The sequence below is a fragment of the Sceloporus occidentalis genome, unplaced genomic scaffold, assembly GCF_023333645.1.
Source record: "Sceloporus occidentalis isolate IW3139 unplaced genomic scaffold, rSceOcc1.0.p SCAF_145, whole genome shotgun sequence".
NCBI lineage: Eukaryota > Metazoa > Chordata > Lepidosauria > Squamata > Phrynosomatidae > Sceloporus > Sceloporus occidentalis.
In genome coordinates, this window is record NW_028317125.1 from 1,727,302 (window position 1) to 1,752,332 (window position 25,031).

General features: G+C 39.9%; 1 protein-coding gene across 1 annotated transcript in view; it reads right to left on the reverse strand.

Moving 5' to 3' along the window:
• Window positions 1-1,190: 1,190 nt before the first annotated feature.
• The window catches only part of LOC149280863 (RNA polymerase II elongation factor ELL-like), a 50,784-nt gene continuing 26,943 nt past the window's right edge, over window positions 1,191-25,031 (reverse strand). Inside the window, exons 2-12 of the mRNA XM_089500015.1 lie at window positions 21,408-21,455; window positions 16,225-16,346; window positions 13,328-13,491; window positions 11,832-12,085; window positions 10,141-10,265; window positions 9,362-9,461; window positions 6,668-7,124; window positions 6,325-6,391; window positions 6,065-6,236; window positions 4,771-4,815; window positions 1,191-1,307 (exon numbers count right to left, since the gene is read on the reverse strand). Coding sequence (XP_089356141.1) covers window positions 1,191-1,307; window positions 4,771-4,815; window positions 6,065-6,236; window positions 6,325-6,391; window positions 6,668-7,124; window positions 9,362-9,461; window positions 10,141-10,265; window positions 11,832-12,085; window positions 13,328-13,491; window positions 16,225-16,346; window positions 21,408-21,455 — 1,671 coding nt within the window. The remainder of the gene's footprint in view (window positions 1,308-4,770; window positions 4,816-6,064; window positions 6,237-6,324; window positions 6,392-6,667; window positions 7,125-9,361; window positions 9,462-10,140; window positions 10,266-11,831; window positions 12,086-13,327; window positions 13,492-16,224; window positions 16,347-21,407; window positions 21,456-25,031) is intronic.

A 25,031-nucleotide genomic window follows, 5' to 3' on the forward strand; every position in this document is an offset into this window, starting at 1 on the left:
ATTTGTGTTGACTGTGGAGATCAATATTTAGCCATAGTGGACATAATGCATATATTCGTTAGTAAACATTCTGTATGACAATGTTAGCGGTTTGACAAAGTAGAGGGAGGAAAAAAAACATTAGCCTTTTTCAATTTAAAAAAAAAAAAATCTCTGCTGCAGTGGACTACTCTTGCAATGATGCTCAGCCAGCATTATGGTGGACACCTGGCTGGCTGAGAATCATAGGAATTTTAGTTCACAGCTAGCATCTGCAGCTTTACTGTTGCTGCACTTCCCATGACTCTCAGCCAGCATCATGGAAGTAGTATGTCTGACTGAGCCTCATGGGAATGCAATTCAATGTGTTGGTTATTTTTAATATGCATGACTGCTGACAAAAACGAAGTGCGATTTAAGTGGCGATGCAAGCGAGGCATTGTAAGGTGCAATTCCTTGTATTGGTGAGTTCCTCGATATTAAAAAAAGGGTCCCTCTTTCACATTTTGAGATGTTGGGAGGTATGCATACGTAATACTGTATCACTAAAGGCATTTGGTATGAGACCATGATTATGAGTGTAAGGAGATGTGTGGTTTCAGTGTAAATCTTCCCAAAATAAAGTCCTGGAAGCAAGCTACGGCCCTCTGCATAAGTGTGCGTCCAGACTCCGGGTTGGAGTACCCAAAATCTTGTCTCAGAGTATACAAATTCATAACGGCTAGCCAGCGACACCAAAACCTCCCATGTGGGTATAAAAAGCCCTTTTTTAATATTACAATATTACAACTGTAAGCAATAAGTCCAACAGCACGAGATATTCAGTACTATTGGGTATCAATACAAACCCCTGGAAATATTTAAATGCATTATATTTTATTATCTGTTTCCAACAATAATCCATAAAATAAAAATTCTCCTTTTGGCATTTTTTTTCTGAATGGAGAAGTCAGAAAAAAAAAATCTCTTGTATTAATAACTCAGCATAGGTTAAAGTGAACGGGGGGGAAAAAAAAAAAAAAAGTTAAGCGGGAGATGGTTGAAGTCACAATGGAATAGCCGGTCCCTTTTCCTTATTAACTGAAAGTACTGTAAACGGCATTTTTTTTTGTTGATTTGTTTTAAGGATAATGTTTTATTATTTGTAGAACAAAGGAGAAAAATACAGTAATCCTGCCAGGTGCAAAGTGTCTGCTACCTGGTCTTGCGCGTTAATGCCAAGGCTGCAATTGCTGTTGGTCGTACTGTGCAATCAGTTTCTTTATGTGTGCCAGTTTGTTGTGCAGATATTCACATCTGTTTTTCTCTTCGCTGTAGTTTGGATTAGTCTGCAACGAAAATTAAACAGCGTACCTCAATGAGCGCATAATCAGCCATCTTTAGACACAAAAACAAACACAAAGGTCTTAAAAAGTCATCCATGGGAGGTGGTTAATAGTTTCTTTACTGGAGTACTGACGTGAGAAACAGGTCTCCAAATATTTCATGAAACCAATAAAAAAATAAGGCATTTAAATGTAAACACATGATAAAAATAAATAAAAAGTCTGCCTCTATCAAAACATATCTAGTCCCAACAACACCGAACACAGAGTACTACAAGAAAGGTGAAGTTGGCTCTGTATAATGAGTACTATTAGTAATGTCCTACAGAAATATCGGAAGCAGGAATCTAATCAGACTATTTCAGATTTTCTGCTTATTGGCTATGGTTAATAGAAAAATAGCTTATGAAGTAGTTTAAACACGGGGGGTCCTACTAACTACCCCATGACTATGATATTAAGCTATTTTCAGCATTCTCGTGTCCTGCTATACATACAACTTTATAATGGAGAACAGGACATTTATTGACCACATTACACGAGTAGCAAACATGAAAGCAGCAACACAGTAAATTAACCCCTTAAGGACATTGGGCGGTCCCTAAACCCATTGAAAACAGTGCATTTTGAGCCCGTACATGTATGGGCTTTGTCATTAAGGGGTTAAGGTGAAAGGAATCCGCGAGGAATTTAATATACAGTTGTGTGAAAAAGTCCCACCACAAAAAATAAAACAACATTTTTCATTTATTTTATAGCCAACAGCGGCCCAAAGTTGGATTTTGGTGCTTATAGCCTCATGCAATATAAAGGTGTGAAACAAGTACTGTACCCACAGCACCCTCAACCTAATGAATTGAGATTACTAGGGTCAGGAGTTTGAAGTCCTTGGCAAACAATAAGGCCTGATTTGGGACAACACAGACCAATAAAATCTTGCCCTGAGACTCAAGTTCTAAGAATACAAGGTTTCGAAGCCACACCATACCACATATTTCGTAACACCTTTGGAAAACAGTTGTTGAAAGTCATCGGTCTCCAAAGGGTTACACCTGGATGGCCCTTTAGAGCATTCCATAGTAAGAGGAGTCAAAGTTTGGACGACACCGGCCTTGTTATATGAGGCAAAAAGCAAATACTGCATTCCACATCAAGAGCCTCGTACCAGCAGTCAAGTGCGGCACTGGCATTGTGGATATACTTCAGGGCATGGAAACTAATCACTAAAGTATTAATGAATTCGGCTTTGTGTCCAAATACCACTGCAGGACGTCGAGCCATCTGCGAGCTGAAGCACAATCCTGGTCGTGTAGCAAGACGATTGAAATCACACAAGTCTACATCAGCATTATTAACCCCTTCGCGACCTTTGCCGGTTCAGGAACGTCATGACAAGAAGGTCACTAAATGACCTTTGACGGTCCTGAACCGTCAAAAAATTAAATAAGCTTAGAAAGTGATCAACGATCACTTTCTTCGCTTAAACGGCGTTACTGTAATGCCTCAATGTCGAGGCATTCAGTAACGCCGAGATCGGCATTGGGGGCCATGTCTGGCCCCTCCACGGGGCGTCAACAGCCGCCATACATTGTAAACGCGCGTTTTAAAAGCGTTGATCGCCTCCTAAACTTAAATGGTGTCACTGGAATGCCTCGATCAGGAGGCATCCAGCGACACCAAACACTTACCTTTGGATGCCGGTGATCTTCACCATCAGCAAGATGGCGGCGGCCCGGGAATAAAAAAAACAATAAAGAAGAAAGTTCGCTAGACGGTCTCCAGACCCTCTAGAGAACTCTGGCTCCACTTGCAGGTTGAATACAGGTACTGCATTCAACCAAGCAAGTCAATGGAACCCAGCTTTCTAATCACTACGTGATTAGTAAAATATTCAAAAAAAAAAATAAAAAAAATAAAAAATGGAAAAATAAAAAAAAATGTGCTAACATTTAAAAATAATTATGCAGTGATGTCACTTGATGAACCATCCAGTACCAGCAAAATGTGTAAAAAAAATAAATATAAAAAAAAGTATTAAAAAAATAAAGTTTATTATTTTGAGCAAGTGCTAAAAGTTCTCAAAAATTTCAACAAAGAGTTAAAATAAAAGCACTTCAAATACCCAAGGGGTGTCTAATATATAAAAAAAATGGCTGATGGGGTAAATTGGAGTGGCCGAGCTCAAAGATAGGGCATAGGTACAGACTGACCAAAATGGAGAAAAAAAGTGCACTTCCCAAATGTGGCATTTTAAATCTCAAACAACCCGACAAACCCATGCATGTCGGGTATCACTGCACTCAGATGTTCCTGAACACACATTGGGGTGTTGTTTGACAGTGACATATACCAGAACCTGTATATCTATAACTAAAGTACAATTTGTGTGAGAAAAAAAAAAAAATTACTATTACAAAGTTTGACAAAGTGTAGTTCTATAATTGGTGCATGGAAAGGGTTAAAATAACAGCATTTGGAATACCCTGGGGTGTCTAGTTTTCAAAAATATATGGTTTGAATTGGTTAAATTGAGTTAACCGGCTTCAAAGATATTCCAAAGAGGAGATGGAGGCAGACTGACCAGATTTGTTAAAAAAGATTTGGAAATCATAAAACGCTGCTTGTACTTATTGCCCTATAACTTACAAAAAACAGCAAAAAAAACATAAAAACATTGGGTATTTCTAAACTCAGGACAAGTAGTAGAATCTATTTAGCTAGTTTTTTTACTTGCTTTTTTAGGTGAGTAAAAGATTTTTCAAATAAAAGTCATAAAATGTGTTTTTTTTTAATTTTTCACCATGTTTTTTTATAGTAAATAAGATACGATCAAAATAATATCTGAAGAAAGCCCATCTTGTCCTGAAAAAAACAATATATAACTTATGTGGGTACACTAAATGGGTGAGGAGAAAATTACAGCTGAACACAAGCACCACAAAAGTGTCAAAACAGCCTCGGTCCCACAGGGTACAAAACGAAAAATGAGCCCGGTCCTTAAGGGGTTAAACAATACATGTATTTGGTTTTTAATGGCGCAGTCCAAAACTGAACCCCATTAATGACGTGGCAGGACCTGACCAAGCAGTTTAGGTTTGCAAATCGACAAAAGAAATCAGATTCAAAGCGGTTATGCATGGGCCACTTCCTCTGCAGTGCTGTGAGATAAATTTCTTTATCAAAATTCGGTTTCTTCATTCAGTTTCGCTTTTCTCTAATATTAAGTTTTGGTTGAATATCTAACATTCAGCGCAAAACGTTTGCAGAAAACCGGACAGGGCAAATGCTTTTTCACACAACCATATAATCACATATCTATAGATTTGAATGAATGATGCATTCTTATCCAACACATTGGAAACAATGCATTAGGATTAGGTATTTTACTCAAACAGATGTTGCCATCGTAAATGAGGATGGCAACACAGCACATCATGTTGGACAATTCATGTACTACTATACCTACCTTTTTAATTTTGCGGTACTCTTGTAATATCTGATCATGAATGGTCTGTAAAGTACAAAAAAAAAAATCTATTAGAAGAAAAAAAAAAAAGGAAGAATAAAGGGTTCCAAGCAGAGAGGCACGGATATTAGTGACCCCTAGTGATCAAATTGAGAGCTGAGCAAAGACTGTTAACTAACGGGCATTTGGACATGGAAAGAATACTGATCAAGTGTAGGATTGCTGGGCGTCCTAAATACCTCAGGGGTCTTTTCTCTGTTGAACAAATATCACTTTTGTACATTAAACTTTTAAGCCTTGCACTAGAAGTGCTTTAAGGCTCAGATCTTCTTCTGGATTTACTGGGGTACATTAATACATCATGAATGTCATCAAAAAATCTTTGCACCATAGCCAGATGATGTGAACGGCCCATATTCCATTGTTAGGGGAATAACGCTTAAAATATTGCAGACTGGATGGAGCCATACGAAGACTGTTGCTGCCCACGTTGTTCACGTGGCTGACAATAGAGCGGCTGTGGTGCAACCCCTGCCTGGGCAGAGGGTACTCCTCATTACAGAGCAATCTAATCTTCATTGGAAAAGTAACTTTAAGGACATACAAACATGGCATCTTTACAAATAAGCCACCTTCAAACGTCACAATGCTAATCAGACCTATCACCAGCAAGGATGCATCCACTACACATCAGTCCAGCCTGTTATACAGAACAGCCCTGACAAAATGGCTAGAAATTTGTACATACAGGCAATCACCAAGAGCATTGCAGATCATAGTGGTAACACTTTTGTGAAGGTCCAAGATTGGAGAAGTACAGCTTGACGTTCATGGCAAGAGGCAACTGCTGCATTGACGGGCCAGAGGAGAGGGGGTGATGCAGAGAAATGCCATTTTCAGGCAGTATGGTGGGTGATTACGCAAAGGGTGGTGGTGATGAGTTGGGATGTAGTAAGCAATGTGTAACCTCAATCCTCTGTGCCTGAACAGCTATGCACATGGGTTTATACAGCATTTTCGTGAAAATGACAAGTGGTGAGTACATATACATATCCTGTACATGCATAGCTGCCTACAGCGATCTCCACATAGGATCACTTTGTCATATTTGTAGTTATTAATCTCTACCCTGCTGGGGCAAATACACTGGTCAAAACGAAACTCCAGGAAAGCAGGCATTCTGTTTGCTAAGAACAGGTGATTGTTTTGATGGGTTTTTTTCGGCAAATACTGATAATGCTGCTAAATGCATGGATTAAACACTAGAGTAATCAATGCAGCATAATGTGTGTACCTTGTATTCCTCTGTGCCCTGGCAGAGCTGTTTGAGCTTAGAGTCCAGCTGTGTAAACCTGCGCGTTATCCGTTCTATCCTGGCATGCAAGTCCCTGTATTCATTGTACTCTGCGTTGAAGTCGTTTTTGTAACTCTGCCGCTGCTCCTGAGATGCAATTGCTGTGTATTTCCTAGGGGAAGAAATACAATTAGAGCATCCCAAGGCATTCAAACTAAAAAAAAAAAAAAGAAAAAAAAGAAAGCGGAATTGGGACTTACAAAAAATAATCCGGCGTTTCCGACGTGGATGTTGGGACACTGGAATTACTGCACGGCCCATTCAAATCTAAAGGGAAACGCACAGAATGACCATTAAGAAACTCACCCTAGCAGTGCAAATACCATATAAGATGCCATTGCATTGATCTCATCAGCATCAATGTACCCGGGTGCAAGCTTTTTACTCTTTTCTCCTTGAAATAAGCCCCCCCCCCAACAGTGTGTGGTGCCTGGATTTCCAAAAAAAAAATAAAAAAAAATTGTCCCATCATATGAATTGGGAATAGCTGAGCACTTACTGTGGATGCAGTCAATCCAAAAAAAAATTGTAGCACTGCCTCACCTATGGTATCCTGGGGAGATCTCCCCATTAAGCCAGAGTCCTTCACAAAGTTGCAGTTTTGCTTGTTCTCTGCTATCTTCTCCTTGGCTCGTTCCTTCTCTTTGTGCTTTTTGGATTTCCGTTTGGGTTTCCCATGAGGGGTGTTCGAGTTCTGTGTGGCCTCAGCAGTGAAGTCTGTCTGAGGTGGGTGGCCTAGCCTCTCAGAGGCCTCCTGGCTCACAAAGTCACTATGCTGGGTATCAGATGCGCTGGGATCTTGAAGGGGTTGGTGAGGAGCTGGCAGGTGAGAGCTGGAACTGACTGGATCAGAGGAAAGCAGCTGGTTATAGGCAGACGAAGCATCCTTCCCATTCGATGAATTCAGCTTTCCATTCAAAGGAGGCTGAGATCGGTGAGTAAAGTGGGAAATGCGAGGCTTCTTGTTATTCAATGGGTCAATGAAGTCTGGAGTCCGCTTCTGGAAATGAAAGACACATTTTCAAATGAAACATACATTGAAGAAAAATTTAAAAAAATTAAAAAAAATAGGTGAAGCCGCTTGTACTTTAACAATATGTCTTGTCAACAATCCTTATACTTTTACGTATTAACTTCAACAAATCCTGTTATAACATTTTTTATTTTTTTTTTTGTTATGTTATTTTCACCCCAATCTCAAAAATGAGCCTCCTATGGCTCATTGTAGATTATATTCTATAGAAGGTTTATTATAGTAATAGAGATGATTACACACACAGGTATTACATATTGTCCGCCCTACTCAACATTCCTAAGAGTAATTACCAGCACAAAAAGGCATAGATTACCTTCTAAATAACAAGAATCCAGAACGGAACAGACTTTCCGATTGTATTTCTTAGCAAAGAGTTAATCATACAAAGCAAACAATACTTTTCACGCCAAATTAAGAGGAAACACCAGATGGCAGTATAACTGTGCAAATGTTTCGCAATACAGTTGCGTAAGAAGCACATAAAAGGGGGATCTAAACAAACTACACAAAGTGCAGCATAACCTCCACGGACGGCTATTGTATTGATTACGCAGAACCCACCGTGCATTCGCAAAAATGGACAAAATCCTTAGGAGCGTCTCAGCAACGGTCACAGCACTTCTATGATAAAGCCAAGACTTCCCCTCCTCGGAACCGTCACATGAACATACCACATGTGTGCGCTGGGAATACTTATTATGTTATATAGCGCCATCATATTCCCTAGTGCTGTACAACGGTTAGACAAGACATAACAAGTAGTATATAACAATTTGACTTACAGAAAGGCAAGGAGGGCCTTCCTCTCTCAGTAAATCAAGCAGGGGACGGGTAAAAAAAAAAAGCCTCTTTGTATTTGCGCATAAAATGTAAACGCTAAAGGCGACAGTCAGAAGCTCTACGGCTGGGTAAAGTACAGCTGTAACATATAAAGATAAGTCTAATCCATTAAAGATGACGATGAGCCACGTCAGAAGCTGAATCAGGCTGGAATCTGTGTCCTTTATTTACAGGACGGTGATTCATTTCCTGTAACCCTATAGCCATCAATGCATTCAGAACTGTTAGCAACTTCCTGGAACAATGTACTGTATCATAGATTTAAAAAAAGGATTAACAGGCGAGCACACACATACATTCCAAAAGAGATCGGTGTGGTCTAAAAGACAAACATATCAAAATATATCATAACATTGTGGGCTGACTTCTACGGCCTGCATTTTTGTTTGCATCACCTCGGTGATGTAATACTCTACTGATTGACAGACATTTAATTAACAAAGAGCCACCAAATGAAGAGTGAGCCAAGCTATAAATTCTCCTGCAGGCAGTGTATAAGAGTCACAAACGAGCAATACTTTTAAAGCCAGGCTGAAGGGTTACATAGTTACATAGGCTGAAAAAAAGACAAGCGTCCATCAAGTTCAGCCTTTCTTATATCTGTTAATTTGTTGCCGTTGATCCAAAAGAAGGAAAAAAAAAAACCTGTATTGTGTAGACTTCATATAAATAGTTATAAACAAGAAATGTAAAATATTTGTTTAGGTCCTGACACCCAACAGATAAGAGGACTCAATATATTTTAAATTCATATTTAAATATACATCTTGCAGACTACATTCTGCAATCAAATCCGCGCAGGCATCTTTAGTTGAAAGCAGAGAGCATACCATGGTATGCTTCTTGCACAACGGCAGTAGATGTCCCATTCAACAAGAATAGCTGCAGCCAATCACAGCTAATGTATCTGACCACTGTTGTTTTGCTAGCATAGATATGATTGGCTGTTGCTTTCCGTGAGAATGTGCAAGAATTGTACTAATGCTTCCTGGCATACGAGACAAGAGACTCATTGTCCAACTTCAATAACTACAGAACGCATTGTCCATTTTGCAAGCAATTAGAGTACATGCAAAACGGCCGCCAACATTCATAAAAAAAAATAAAAAAAAAAATAGATTTTTTGGAATTATACCGTTCATTTAACACTGCCAAAACTAACCATGTGCAAACCAAATAATTCTCATACGTTGTGCGGTGACAACTGCAAAACACAGCGAGAGGGGAGGTTTCAATAAATATACAATAAAAGTATCTAAAAATCTCTGCTTCTGAGATTTCACAAAATTCTTTCCGCTATAAAACTTATTCCGATCCAGTTATTGCCTGAAACGGAAGGTGCAGTCAAAGAATGACCCTACCTGAGGGAAAGGGGACGAGGAATTCACATTGTCTTTGGAAGGGCTCAATGGAGCAGTATTTGTAGACTGTCCAGCAGGGTTCGGTGGCTGGCAGAGCTTCCTGTAAGGGAAACATTCAATAGATCAATCAATAAATCAGAATAACCCATTAGCGTAACACTTATTAAAGTGGGGTGTGCTCAGATTTAAGGCGACGAAGGAAAAGTGAAAATGAATTGCTTAAATGCATTAAAAAAAAAAATAAAAAGTGTGCTGTAGACAGAGCCCCAGAATTAACAGGAACATTGTATAGATAGGCAATATTTGCCGACACGACTTTAAAGACTTACAGAACTTGTTCTGGTGTTAAAAACTTAATAAATAAATAAAAGCCAGGAAATTTCCTGCTCAGTCTGGTAAAATCACCTTATGTGAGAGCGCATTTCAACCAATGTGGTTTGCACATGTAAACACCGATAATATGGAACTCCTAGCAAATGTGTCTCCCAGAGATTGGAGACAAGTTTTACAGACACACGTGTTTAAGATACCGTGAACCATGTAACACATATGTTGGGTAAGGGTTGTCAATGTTTGAAACATATACAGCGCACCTCATCTGATGAGTTATGGTTTTTAATGGGAACTAGGAAGATTAATAAGACTCTACAACACAGTATTTTTTACAGCAGGCATATATAGTCAAACAAAGACTAAGTGGCTCATGAGCAAAGGCAAGATACAAAATATTCTAATTCTTCAAAACATTCCTTTTGTGAAGTAACTAAAAACAAGGTTACCGGACTAGTATCCTTTTTAGCAGCTGCTGGTCTCCTTCGGAGTAGCCAGGCCAGTCTTTCTGCAGATCTTTATACATACAGTCTTTCAAGGTATAAGTGCAGTCTTTGGCACCCAGACTGGCCACCTGAAAGCAAGAAGCAGTTTAGACATTGAGAATAACATAAGTGCAACTGGAAAAGTACAAACACTGATCACAGCAGAGCCAGAGGGCTAAAGAACAATATACCAATAAATATGGATAATTAAACAAAATTAATATTGGAATTTTTTATTTATTTTTTTTTTTAAACAAAAGGGATTTTAAGGCAAAGCTTGAAAAGAGACCACTTTCAGCTCGCCCGTAATGTTTCCCTGATTTAGTGGACACAGACCTCCATTCCTTAACTGTGTATGGAGAAGCGAATGAATGCAACAGAGGTACAGATGTTCCAAGTTGTAAACAGAACTAGCTCTTCTTGCACGTGTGTAACGCTCAGTAGCACACTTTGGGCGACATTTTTGTCAAGCGGTTACATAACTCGAGCAGATGGTTTCAAAGTGTTCCACGCAACTGCTGCACTGCACAGCAAGACAAAAAGCAGCTTGGGTACACAAGACACACTTGAGGCTGGATAGCTTTTGCCTACATAAACCTAACTTGGAGTAGGTTTATTGGTTTTTATAGCCTACAATTTTCAATCTGATTAAGTAAGCCACTAACTGCAGCCATGAGCGGTATATATACAAAAAAAAAAAAAAAAAAAAAAAAAAAAAGATACTCCTATCTTACTGCATCTCTTTGAACCAATTTGGATTCTGCAGCAACTAATGCCAGTAGGTGGCGCTGGAGAGTCACCAGAAATTGATACAGTAGAACTTAACCAGCAACAAGTATTTTACATACATCCCCTATTTGTATTGCACAAAAATCACCTATAAATTTTACCCGAGTCTTCTTTGGCGTTATTTATATATTTGTTTTAAGAAATAAGGAAACATTGCTAAACACCAACTTACATCCACCAGGCAAGAATGGAGAACACAGAAATCGTGTAGAGCAAGGGATTCTGGGTAGGCATAGGCAAATAAGGTTAATGATTACCTCTTTTGCGTCTTCATCTACTCTATACACGGATCCCTTAGAGCCAATGTCTGCTGTGCTAGAAAGCTTTTAAACAAAGCCTGCGACAGAGGTGCAGAAGCCACATAACCAAGTCACAGCCGTTTCATCTTGGATGGGACTCACCAGCATTAAGTTCCATTACTGGCTTATGGGTAACACTTAAAATAAGCTATGGTTAGGGACACTTTTCATAATGTAAAGAACCAGACTGCAGAACCAAAGGGTCCTGTTGTGCTTATAATGGATAAGGCAGATATTTCTGTGAACCCAAATAAACCGAAGGGCAAATTGGTGCGTACACACAGAGGAAGGCATACCACTGGGCTGAACAAACCTAAGCGCTGCGTAAATTGTTGGCGCTATATAAATAAAAGATAATAACCCATCAACTCTGAAGCATTGATATATTTATTAACTGGAACATTGTTTGAAAAAAAAAAAAAAAAAAGTTACCAGGTCTTTTTGTCCTTAGTGTTCAGATACTTTCTAATTTGGTGTTCACACAGAATAAAAAGTCAGAAGCTAGGATATGAATGATGCTAAAGCAAAAAAGAAAAACGAACCAGCTAGTCATCAAATGGAACTGACCTGTTGCAGGAGGCTATCCAGAGAATCCTTGTCCTGAACAGACAAGCCATCCTTCTGAAGGCGCAGTATGAGTTCAGGCTTCTTGTATGGCTTAAGGGCCAGTAAGTGCATCACTCTGTCCTTTAAGGGCCGCTGTGATAAGCCCGACGCGCTTTTCTTGATCGCACCGGCAATGTTAACAGGAGTAGGTCGCTTCCGGGAAGGAACCGCATCAGGGACTCCTGGGGCAGGCTTGCGGACCTGGACTTTTTTGCCTGGGGAAAAATAATGTGTCCTATATTTTGAGAATATGTCGGAGTGAACTTACACACTTGATACACTACCAGCTTCAGTTTTTAACGAATCGGAGATTGGACAGAATCTGTTGAACGTTTACATTAATTGAGCTTATGTTCTCGTTATTTATCTTGAACTTAAACAGCAACTTCAGGAAGGAGAAAAAAAAAAAAAAAAGGTACACAATTAGTGTTTAGACATGCTACCAATAATCCTCTGTAAAATCTTTTGATTTTCAGGAGTGCCATATCATACTTTTGGTTGCAGCCATGTTAGGTTTAGATAGTGTGACTATGTTTAAGTGTTAAATAGCTTATTGCAGGGTATTTGCCAATCCCTTATTTTGTATACATATCGGTCATTTGCGCAGAACCCCGAAGTCTGAAGATATTTGCTTTTTAAGGTGCTTTCTTTTAGGTATTTCCATTGTACAAGCAAGCTTTTTTACATAAATTCAATGAAAACCGAAATTAAAAAAATACATTGATTCTGGAAAATATGGTTCCCACATGACAGATTTTTAATATGAATAAATGGCTTTGCATGGAGACCAACTTAAAACGTGAAATGTACAATCAAAAGGCAGGTTAACAAGTTCACAGGTTGTTTTTTGCTCATTATGGAGCCATGTTTCCACATTACTCTTTTGCCTCTTTGTTCGCTGGCGAGTTATAAATGCTGGCAACAACCTCATGCCTCTGGGGAGAGTAGACTTACTACAGCTCTGTACTACATGATGAGCAAACACAGGCACACAGCCAAATACTGCCGTAGAGTGATGTCATCTGGCGAATCTGGCCTAAAGCGTCAGTATTACTCCTCTGGATGGCTATGTGATGAACTCATGTACTAGAATATCTGCCAGCTGAACTGCATGGAGAAGTCCAACCGAATAAGCTTAGCACAAATAGCCTTCTGCATGATATAATACGCCGGAATTTCAGACATATCATTCACATATTAAAAAGTTTGCTGCGGACACAGCCTGATGAGTTATGGCAGCTTCCATACCAGATGCGAGTACAAACTGCTTCCCCAATACCAGTGACCTGAATACTGCACAATGCACGCTCCCAAAGAGCCATTTTCTAGATATATAATAAACACTCAACATATTATTCTGTCCCACCTTCCTACTGTCGTTGGGCCTTCAAAACCTGATTAAAATAGTTCCAAAAATAAAATCAAAAAGTACCTTGTAGTAAGAGAAGATGTCCTACCTGCATATCTGCCGCCTACTTTGATAACTATGGCACTTCTGCTCTTGTTCTCCTCCTCGGCCTGCGCCATACTCTGTCGGGCTTTCTGATACGAGTCGTCTGTGGCACATATCGTGATTTTATCTTGGATACTGCCCAGACAGTCCAGCTTGACATTTCCATTGCTTAAGGGAAGGAAAACGCTCATATGTTTAATAATTTAATTGAAAGGAATCACGATGTAATCAAGAAGTGGAAATAGAAATGGTCAAGCAGTCTCTCTCCTGATTTGGGACAAAAAAGGTGAGTACAAGACACTGTGGCTTCAAGGATGACATCTACTGTTGCATAACAAGAGATAATGTAATAACATTTCACTTAAAGGGACAGTTTAATGTCAGAAATAAAACCACCAAAGCATACTAAAGTACTCTGAGTACTTTAACATGTGTTCTTTAAAAGATAGTTACCTCGTGCAGTAGCTGCAGCTGGTGCTCTCCTCTTCAGTGGCCCAACAATTCTTCCCACTGATTGGCTGCTTCAAGCAGCCAATCAATGAAAGGAAACTTCTCGCATCAACGACATAACTTTAAATACATATGCACAGGGTCGGGAAAGACAGGAGATGTGTTGAAGCAGCCAAACGCATCTCCTGCTAATACATATTGAGAGGATTCTACATGCATTCGCAAAACGGACAGCACAAAAACGTAAAGGGACCACCTTGTTTTCGTATGCATTAAAGTGATGGCTGAAGGCGAAACACATTGTATTGTTACATTAAGTATGTTTATTCTTTGCTGGAATACTGGAGAGAAACGGCCTGCAGAGAAATCCTAGAAACCAGATATCTATATATCTGAATATATGTAGTCAATAGTTTGTGGAATCTATTTTAAACTCCACTGCACTTTCTAGAGAGTCCACTTTCCAAACTTTGCCCCAGTAGAGTAACCCAAGACTTGACCCACCTTACTGGTGCTTCTTAATTTGATGTTTACGAGGAGTTGGAGGCCTAGAGCCAGTTATTTATAAAAGACACGGGAGGTTAGCAGTCCCAGATGCTAGTTCAGGTAAACAAGTTGTTAGCAACACCACTCAAGCTCTAAGGGGCTGTACGTCCCATGGGGAGAGCGCTGCCAATACCCAGGCCCACCCGTCCTCTAGCAGTCCCACAACAGTAGCAAAACAAAGTTTACTGCTGCGAAAAAAAGTTTTTCTATTCCTGCACATATGTTACACTTAAAATGTTTCAGATTACATAACCAATTTTAATATTAGAAAAGGGTAACCGGAGCAAATGCAGCTTTTTTTTTGCATGCTGGCATTAAATCTACAGAAAAGGGAGCATATAACCTAGAAATCATAAAAAAAATAAAATCAAATTCCGAGGTTCCTTCTAGAATAATCACCAATAAGTACACAAATCAGATCAATAATTCAGCGCATACCCAGCAAATGCTATTCAACAATAAAAAAGAAAAAAAAGGCACACACCTAAGGCATAAATATTGCTATGTATTGCTTAGCCCCTCACTACGCCAAAGTACCCCAAGGCGCTGAATTGCAACAGAATCCCAATATTGCCTTAGATGGTGGTTGTTTTTTTATGGTATTCTTGCTTTGTGCAGTAATTAGTTACTAAATCAACCAAGTAACTCAATTTAATTGATATTTGGGTTCAATTTCATTAGACACACCCAGACATGTTTACTACCAGCCCTGTTGAATCTAACCACCAATTAACCTCAATTAAAGAAAACCTGTCTTGCAAAGAGAAAAAAAAAAAAAAAAGCAGCACAAGATGGTGCGATCCAAACATTGAGAAACAAAGTCATTGACATCTATATGTCTAAAGGGTTACATTTTAAGGCTCTTGGGACTCCAGGAAACCACAGTAAGTGCCATTATCTACAAATGGCGTGGCCGGCTGACCAAAATTGTACTGATCCAGGTGGTCACAAAAGAACCCATATTAGCATGTAAAGGACTGCAGGACTCACTTGCCTCAGGAGGCAACAATGGAAAACCACTGCTGACAAAAAAAATTAAAAAAAAATTACTTTTGAGGGGCTGTGGCATGACCTTGAAAAGCCAGCTCATGCTTAAAAACCCTCAAATGTAGCTGAATTAGAATAACCGTGCCAAAAGAGTGCGCCAAAATTCCTCCACAGCGATGTAAAAGACTCATTGCCAGTTCTCACAAAAGTTTGATTGCAGTTGTTGCCGCCATGGTTGGTAGAACCAGTTATTCGGTTTAGAGGGCAATTACTTTATCACATAGGTTTTGATTAACTTCTAACCTTCAATAAATGATCATTTAAAAGCTGCAATGTGTTTTTACTCATCTTAACGTCTTATTTTAAAATTAGTTGGATGATCCGAAACGTTTAAAATGTGAGAAAAAGGAAAACCTAGAAGAAATCAGGAACTTTTACGCAGCACTGTACATGTTTAGCGTTATGGACGTTATATTCCAGTATACACCAAAGGTATTATAGTAACGCTTACTGTAAAACCAAATTGTTATATAAACAGAGTTGGCATACAGTGCCAAAAATGGCAGATCTTAATGACTCGGTAGGGAAAGAAAAATGATACTTCTGTTTAGTAAATATGTTTTCAAAAATATCCGATGCCAGGTAGGATATAGTTGACCGTCGGCCGAGGTATGAAGTCTGTGTACTACCATTGGCAAGGAAGAAAAAAAAAAACTGGGAAAAACAAAAACGTCTAAGATCCGATGACACATTTGTTTTTAAAAGCAGCCATCTGTTTTTAATTTTTCTCCTGGAAAGGATATAAAAGGTTCTTAGACACCCCATGAGATCCTGAGAGAAGATACAACCGATGAATTTGTATCCTTGTTTACAGCAATGACAAAGTGTCCATGGTATTCCAATTGGAAAAGAACTCACCTTTGGGTGTACTGCTGGATGCAGTCAAAGCTGCCTTGGGGGCTGTCCCTGCCAACATTTGACAGATAGAACGTGAATTTACGTACATCCGACGGGCTGTCTGGCTGAGGAATCGTGATTTGCTGCAATAACAAAGAGGAGGCTCATTAACATGCACTGAACGGAACAAAAGAGCCGATATATACGGAGTACGTCTGCACAAGACAGCAAAGGAATGTGATCGCATGTCAAAACTTACAGACCATCATTAAATATTCCAAGCAGATTCCGTTGGCATTACTTCACTTGTTTTCACCCTTTGAGACTAGTAGAAATAACATACATATTACATGCTGCAGGAGGAAAAGCCCCTCGGAGAGGCAGCCGAGGATGAAATGTGTGACCTACAGAAGATGCTGGGACAAAGTGAGCTTAACACTACCAAGCACACTGACAGAGGAACTGAAGCCACCACACAATGATGTGGATTCCATTAGTCTCAGTAAAAGGCAATATTCAAAAGCACGCTCAAGTAATTAAAAAAAAAAAAAAACGAAAAAAAAAACAAAACAGACCACTTTAGCATGCTCTATGCGCATGTTCCAATTTCAGTGAGTGTTTGAAGTAGCCAATCAGGAACAAACATCGGGCCGCTGAAGAGAAGGGCAACTGCATCAGCTGGGCTTCAACTTCCAGGCGAGGCAATTGCTTTTTTAATATAGGGATAATATGCACCAATATGGCGTCAGGGACATTAGACTGGCCCTTTAAACAACAATGCGTGATGCTGTATATTTGGTAGTGCTAAAGTCGTTATTAGGTGGAAAAAAAAACAACCCATGGTTAAAAGAAAAAAAGCATTGGCTTTTGACTTGCTGTAATGTGTTTATGCCATAAAATGATAAGTCGCTAGTCCATACCTAGTCATAATTCTGCTGTAAAAAATAAAACACTCTTGGCGTTCACAAAACATTTTGCAACCAAGTACAAATAGTCTTTCAATAAGCCTAACCACCCCTAACCACATACCATTAATTTCCACAACTAAACACCCATCAAAAATATGCCACCGGATAAGCACACCAAAGAATCAGAACAGACTTTAAAGTCATTTACCTCCCAAGAAGCTGGTACACAATGTCCCCTCCCCCCACAGCAGCAAAGCGAGAAGACGGAAGACCCAACTGCTTGACCAAGGGACGGTGATTAAAACCGAGACACTGATTTGTTTGTTTCGGTAATGAGAACTCATCTGGTCATGCAAATCTCACAAGTTCCTTTCAAGGACTATATTTAGAATTACTAGAGGGTGAGCTTGGGGTCAGTGGAGGGTGAAAAAGCTTTTGGAAAAAGTAGCACAGCGCCTTCTGTCCCATGCCTCATGCACAAAGCATGCTAATATCTTGTTTTCATTGTTAATTCCAACAGACACCTCAAACAAATGTTTGGCCATTAATGCCACCCACATAAATTCTTCCACACCTATAGTTTAGTAGGGTGGCAACTAAGCCATCGGTAACAATTTAGCAGGACCTTTAACAGGAATCCATTATACCAACAATTAGAGCTGAGCTGAAAGGGAGTTAAATTCAGCCACTTGTATTGTGAAGTTCTAGAACAAATTGAGAAAACAGTTGCTTAAATCTTCTCGCAGTGCACCCCAACTACATAAAACCAGTACTTTGCCAAAAAAAACGAGCCATCCAGGACTAATACCCCCCCCTTGGGTTTTATCCGTATACCTACAGGAATAACTAAGCCCAGGACCAGTGGTGATCATTTAGTTGAGTGGTGCAGCATTCTGTTCCTTGACTCTCACCACTTAATGTCTTTCTTCGCTCTCCATTTCTGCTGCTTCCTATCCCTTTTCCTAGAAGTCAAGAACGACCCCCACCCCCCTTCTTAAGAAATCCAAGGGACGCCTGTTTCTGAACAGCAAGCCTATGAGAAAAACTACTGGAACATTTAGCTTGTAAACATGTGGTTGTCACAGACCCACAGATTTAACCGAGGAGAGGGTGCTGCTAGGATGAGGACCACAGTATAGGTGTCGATATGTAACATGTGAAATGCTTAAAGAGACAGTCAAGCGTCCCAGACTACCTTCTCAAACAAACACAAATTTGTAAACAGCTAAAAATTACCTATAGGAGAAGCTGTAGAGGAACAAAACCTCAACGGTCAGGTTTTGACAGCACTAAATGGAAGCTTAAAAGAGCCAATCAGGAGGAGGAAAGTTGAAAAACAATAGCGAGGTTTCCAATGCCATAAGTTTAGGGATCTTCTTCCATAAATGAGCATTTATACACAAGAAAGGCGGTGCATTTAGTGAGGTTACAGAGACCTGGCACAACGAGTAAAATGATTGGGACGTTATATCAAGATAAGTTAAAACGGAAAGGCTGAGCAGTTGCACCTTTAAGCGATAGGTTAAAATCTAATAAAAGGCGGGTACAAGAGCCTACCAACAGTTTGCTTTCAAGTTCTAAAGAACTCACAAATTGGTTGTACGCATTGGTGTGGTATATAGACACAGGGGACCAAAAAAAAAAAAAAAAAAGGAGGCGCTTGATCAATATTCAGATATTGACGACGTGTAAGGTTATATAGTTATGGGGGACTTTGGTCTTTCCAGTTAACTTCAGGGAGATTAAACAGTTGGGTCAGCCAAAAGGAGGGACATCCTAAAATATTTACAACGATTGGATCTTTCATAAGCACTTTAAGACATAACAGAGCGGTTCCTTTTGCATGGGGAGGGGGGGGGATACTGAAGCCCCTTAGCCATCTTCTGTCCAGCCAAATATCTCCTTAGCTTACCCAGAACTGGCAGGGGTCTTTCTGTTTTTATGAGTTTCTGTAAGTCATAGTGTTATGTTACATACTACTTGTTATGTCCTGTCTACCCATTGTACAGCGCTACGGAATTTGATGGCACTATATAAAACATCAGTAATGTACTCAAAGTACTTGCGCATTACTCTTAATATCTGCCATCAAGATGTCAAACCGGAGGGAGGAGCAACTATGCTCAAGCAGACGCGTTGCTTTGGTGCAACACCCGTCTCCCATGCATCCTTCGGGGTGAGTAAGGGGAGCTGTCACTACCTAATCGGGTATTCCACTAAAAATGCTTCACCCCTTCTATGAATCACTCTGAGTCATAACATTTATTGCTCATATTGTACCTCAGCCCTTTTTCATAGGAGATTTTTCACCAGTTTGTAACAAAAGATACATAGATATATAGAGAAAAATAAGTATATTTTATACTTTGATATTTAATATTTCAATTGCATGTAAATACAAAGCTCAATCGCAAAATGAAATGGAATAACCCACTGGTAACAGCTACCAGAACCATGAGAAAATATAAGGATGCAGTGATAAGATCAGGGTGGTAGTGTTATCCCGGCCATCTGTCTCAAACATTTTTGCATTTAAATAAAATCTAAAAAGGTGCTGAAAACAAAAAAGTCTCAAAAAATGTGAAGATCGGACAGCTTCTTGGTTGTGTGTCGGGATGCCAGGGGTTAATCAGTGCTAATCAGCATGTCATTGTCAGCAGAAGTAAAAATAGAGCAGGAGCTCAGATCCTTCATTGCGGTGGTTTGAATATAGTTGCTATGCTAGCTGCTTCATTTTTCGCACACGCAACCCATCAAAATAAAAAGGATGTTGGGGTTCAGCATGCTAAAATCTTAATATTAATTTAGGAAAAAAATGAAAGCCTGAATATAAGACTACCCTATAGGAAAAAGTTACTAGTAAATATTACTTTTTTTTAAAAAATATTTAATAAAAACTGATTGAAAAAAAAAGTTTTTATTTCCTTTTATTTGCCACTCTGCCCCAGTTATTCACATCTGCCCCCAGATATGCCTTATACCCCCTATTTGCCACTGCCTCCCTGACATACATTTGAACCCCCTATTTGCCACTCTCCTCCAGATATGCTTTTTAACCCCCTAACTCTGCCTCCAGAAAACCATTGAACCCCCCGCCACCCCACCGACTTACCACTGCATCCCTTTACTTGTCCCTCGTGCTTCAGACCCCCTGGTGTCTAGTGGGGCAGCCGGTGGAGGTCTGTGCAATGCAGACCTCCGCTTCTGCTGGCCAGTACTTCCACCGGGGCTTCTATAACTGAGCACCGGCATCACATGACCTTCCGGTGCTCAACCATAGAAGCACCGGCGGAAGTGCCGGCAGCAGCGGAGGTTGTCTGTGCGCATCCAGCAAACGTTCACCGGCCGCAGGATGCGCACAGACTACCTCCGCTTCTGTCGGCACTTCTATGGTGGAGCACCGGAAGGTCATGTGATGCCGGCACTCAGTCATAGAACCCCCGGCAGAAGTGCAGGCAGCAGAGGAGTTTGTCTGCGTGCATCGCACAGACCTCCACCGGCTGCCAGAGAGGAGGATCCCCTGCAGCGCTGAGGTGGATCTGGATCTTAGACTTGTAGTCAGACCTCTATTTGAGGTCTGATTAGAAGACAGCCTTGAATATAAGATGAGGGACATTTGTTCTGGAAAAAAACCTTGTCTTATAACTGAGCAAATACAGTATTTTGCCCTGCATGTTCTATAATGCAGATATTCAAACAGGTACTGGGATATGTTATACGCATATAATAACTAAAAGGTCCCTTTACATTTTTGTGGTGTGCCAAATGTGTTTAGTAGAATCCTGCCATATAAGTTTTCCTCTTAGCTATTTTTCATGGAGGAAAAACTTAAACGTTATATATTTATGGCCAGTCAGCTTCAGCGCTGGTACAGCAAATGTTGTGGGTTCAGACCTCTGTGCGGCGAGCACTCTCACTGATTGCAATGGGACCGGTATGCTGACACCGATTGACTGCTTGAAGCAACCGAGTCAAGGATTATCAGACCACAGAGAAGAAGGGCTGCTGCTATTTGCATATTTTCTCTCAGAGAACATAAATGTGTATTCTTGCTTAGTGGGGCTTTCAGGGACAGACAACTGTCAGTTTTACCTTTGCCCAAGTCCAGATAAATGGTGATTAATGCTACAACAATCAAATGATAATATGCCACAAAGTAACGATATAAAGAAAGCACTAAAACATGCAAAACGTTCAAGTCTCAAAATCTATATAGCAGTGCAACAAAAGAAATGTTTAACACACAATCAAAACTCAAAAGCTACAAAAGAACAGAAAAAGAAAAATGCAACTTACCCCTTGACTTCCTTGAAAACGGATGGCTGGCTTCAAACTTATGGAGGCCTGCAAGACAAACAATCTTGTGTTAAATTACGGTAAACAAAATAACTCACCATCCTTCAAACTTTCAAGAATACCCCCGTGTAGCTAAAATGAAAAAGTTGCACTTTTCTTCCTACACTTGAAGTATTTCTAACAAGGTATCATTTTTTCTGACCAAAGATTTTATTTTCCAAACTTAGGCTCACCAGCCCACTTAGCTTCGAGAATTAGGAAATCACAATTATAAAAAAAATAGATATACACCCTTGAAATATAGGAGATCCATCATAACCGACAACATGGCTTGTTGTATAGCATTATGGATCTGACACTCCTGATCCTTTGAGGCACGGAGTTTGACTCTGGTTGGAGTCTGGACTAACCAGACCAGGACTTATGAGCATACTGGAAAGTTAAGCAGTTTCAGTAATTTTGACTGAGCTGCCTCCAAGCACACAAATCCAGAAATAGCCTGTTTTAGATACTGAATTTAGACAACCAAAGCCTATTAAAACAGTACTCAACTCTAAAAACATGACACGGAGCACAAGCTTCTCAAATGTACAAAGAATTAGAAACTCGGATGAAAACGATGGAGTGTGGCCCTAGGACCTCAGAAAAACGCGAAGATCAAAGCCAGATGCTCGAGAGCGCCTGTGAGGGGCCAGCTGCAAAGAACCACCTGCTGAGAAACCCCCCAAAGTCCCAACTGTGAAACTTAACTGAGAATCAGTATCATGTCAAACGGGGAAAGTCAGTCATCTGGATCTAAACATTCCAGTCCGAATAGAGTCAGTAGAGAACGCAACTGGAAGAACTTAAAACATCTGCACAAGGGCAAAAACAAGGGGCTTGCAGAACCCAAGTTTTGATCAGCACCACTGAAGGTTATCAAGAAAAAAATATTCAAATATATCTAGTGCAACCACAGCTAGCGCGAGGAAACTTTGCATACAAAACGGTATTTCACCATCTCAGATTTCCATAAACAAGAGGGACTGTAGCGGTGTATTACAGAACAGGCAAATCTAAGCAAACAAGTGGTCAATGAAACAGCGAGTGACCTGAAAAGTATACAGGCTTTTACCCAGAAACCACGACTCGAATATAAGCTGCGGTATATTTGTCACACAGCAGGACACCATGCCCTTCACATCTAATACATTTTATAAGAAACATTACATACATAAGGCATTCAAAAATGTCCAAATTAATTTGTGGTTTTGTTTTATCTGCAAGGTAACCTCGGGTAGTATTACGTCCAAAAACAGCTGCACACCGGCAATGGAGGACGTCAAGTCTTCTCAATCACATTAGCTGCTTTAGGGAGTCCTGGACGGATTACGTGTTATTCTATGGGATTCTGTAGTTTGGGGTAGCCGTATTAGTCCAGTGTATAAGAATCGTACTCATGCACTTCATAAAATGTTGTATACATGATTCAACGCACCAAATGTACCATAGGGTGCTACATCGGTGAAACCTGCCAGCAACTCAATAAAAGGATGAATCTGCACAGATACTCCATCAACCATCATGATGAAGAAAACCTTTGCACTCCAGTTGGGCACCACTTTACCCAAACAGGTCACTCCATACATGACCTTAAAATCAAAACACTGAGAGGTCATTTCAAAAACACCCAAGAAAAAGACATTTGAAGCCAAAATGATACATTTTTATGATTGTAAAAACAAAGGACTTAACCCCTTGACTGCTAACGACGGCACCATGCCGTCGCTAGCACTATCTTACCTTGATGGAGGTCTGTGGACACCCATCACCACCTACCCCGACGATCTGCCCCTCATATTGAAGGGCATCACTGGGACCACCCGATCCAGCCGGTGACGTCGCGCGTAATGACGCGATGACGTCACCGCGCAACTTTATTGAAAACTGACAATTGTCAGTTAAAGAGGTATGGGGGCATTCTGCTTAGATGCCTGTATTTCAGGCATCTAAGCAGCTACAGACCCCCAGCATATACCATTGGAAAGGTAATCGCCTCACCTTTCCAACGGTATAATGCTTGTGAAAAAAGAATAAAAAATAAGTTAAAAAAATAAAAATGTACAAAAACTAGCGTTTGCTCTGAAAAAACCCTCATTTAATAATCGATAAAAATCGATTCAATTGATAATGAAATTCGTTGGCAACGATTTTCATTATCGATTATTATCGATTTTATCGATTAGTTGTTGCAGCCCTAGAGTATAGTTTCTAAAAATATATAGTTTTGTTGGCATATTTTAACATCCCGGGCAGCTAGAGCTGCTTAATTGACGGCAGCCATGCATTAAATTTTAAGATGTCTTTTGTGATAAAATATTAGAAAAAAAGTCTACTGTTCTCAATTTCTGTTTATTTTAGACCAGTTACCTACTACAAATATTTAGCAACACAGCTTTTGATATTAGAGTTTAGAAAAATAACATTAAGAACTAGTTTTTATTGAGTCGGAAGTGAAAAATTACACTTTTTTTCCCCATTTTTGGCTTTATTTTGCAAACCTGATGAGACATACACATATAAAAACGGTATATTGGGAATCTGCTGGGTGTGCTGAAAAAAACAAATATATGGTTTGTATAGTTTATTCCCAAGAAGTTTACTTCTAAACGCGTTTAAACGTGAGATGCACCAAAATGCCGAAAACCAGCTTAGCACCAGGGTGGGAAATGGCTTAGCAGCCAAGGGGTTAATGTGGATTTGAGCTTCTTAGCACACTATCAAAACTTTCTATAACCTGTGCCTTTTTTTTCTTCTCTCTCTCTCCCCTACATGCTTACCCCTGCTCCCCCCCCCCCAGCCTTATCTGGACAGTATATGCCACTATTTACGACCCTCTTAGTTTTTTGTCTGTAAATTCTCTACCTTGTTGTTTTAACCCCTGTTTTAACCATGTACTGGTCAGTTTTAAACTGTGTTTTTCATTTGCTTGGTCAGAAATGCTTTTGACTTGATAAAGGGAGGACTCCCGAAAGCTCGTATCATTTTAAATACTGTTAGTCCAATAAAAAAGGTATTACAAGATTCTCCAATCTCCAATGTTTTTTTTGCATCCTATGGGATTCCAGACATTATAAAAGCTGCACCTTGACACGAAAACCCACGAGGCAAAGAGGGCTCTGCTTTAATGCATTGGTTGTTCACAGCTCGTGAATTCTAGTTTTGTCATACCCTTTGAACGTATATACTGTAAGAAGCGGTGTGCACATTGTTAACGCTATATAAATAAAATATTAAAAATAAACAGGCCCTTTTTGCTCTCAATTCCATCCCAGCAATTGAGAGCATGAATTGCCTCCCTAAATTATGTTTCCATTATGGCGGTCCAATGCTTTGGTTCGGTAGAACAGCTTAAAGGCTGTGCAAAGCGTAAAGCCCCAGCTAACAAACTCTTCTCTTGCTTCCACTCTCCTACGCATACAGGATTTGTGAGCACGTGCATCCAAATCACCTCCTATGAACATTCATTCTCAATCCGCTCTTTTGGACGGTGTTAAAAAGCCATCGCAGATGAATTCAAAAGATAAGACAAACATTGCTCATAAACGGCACACTCACGGCGGGAAAAGAGAATTGGATTTGTCA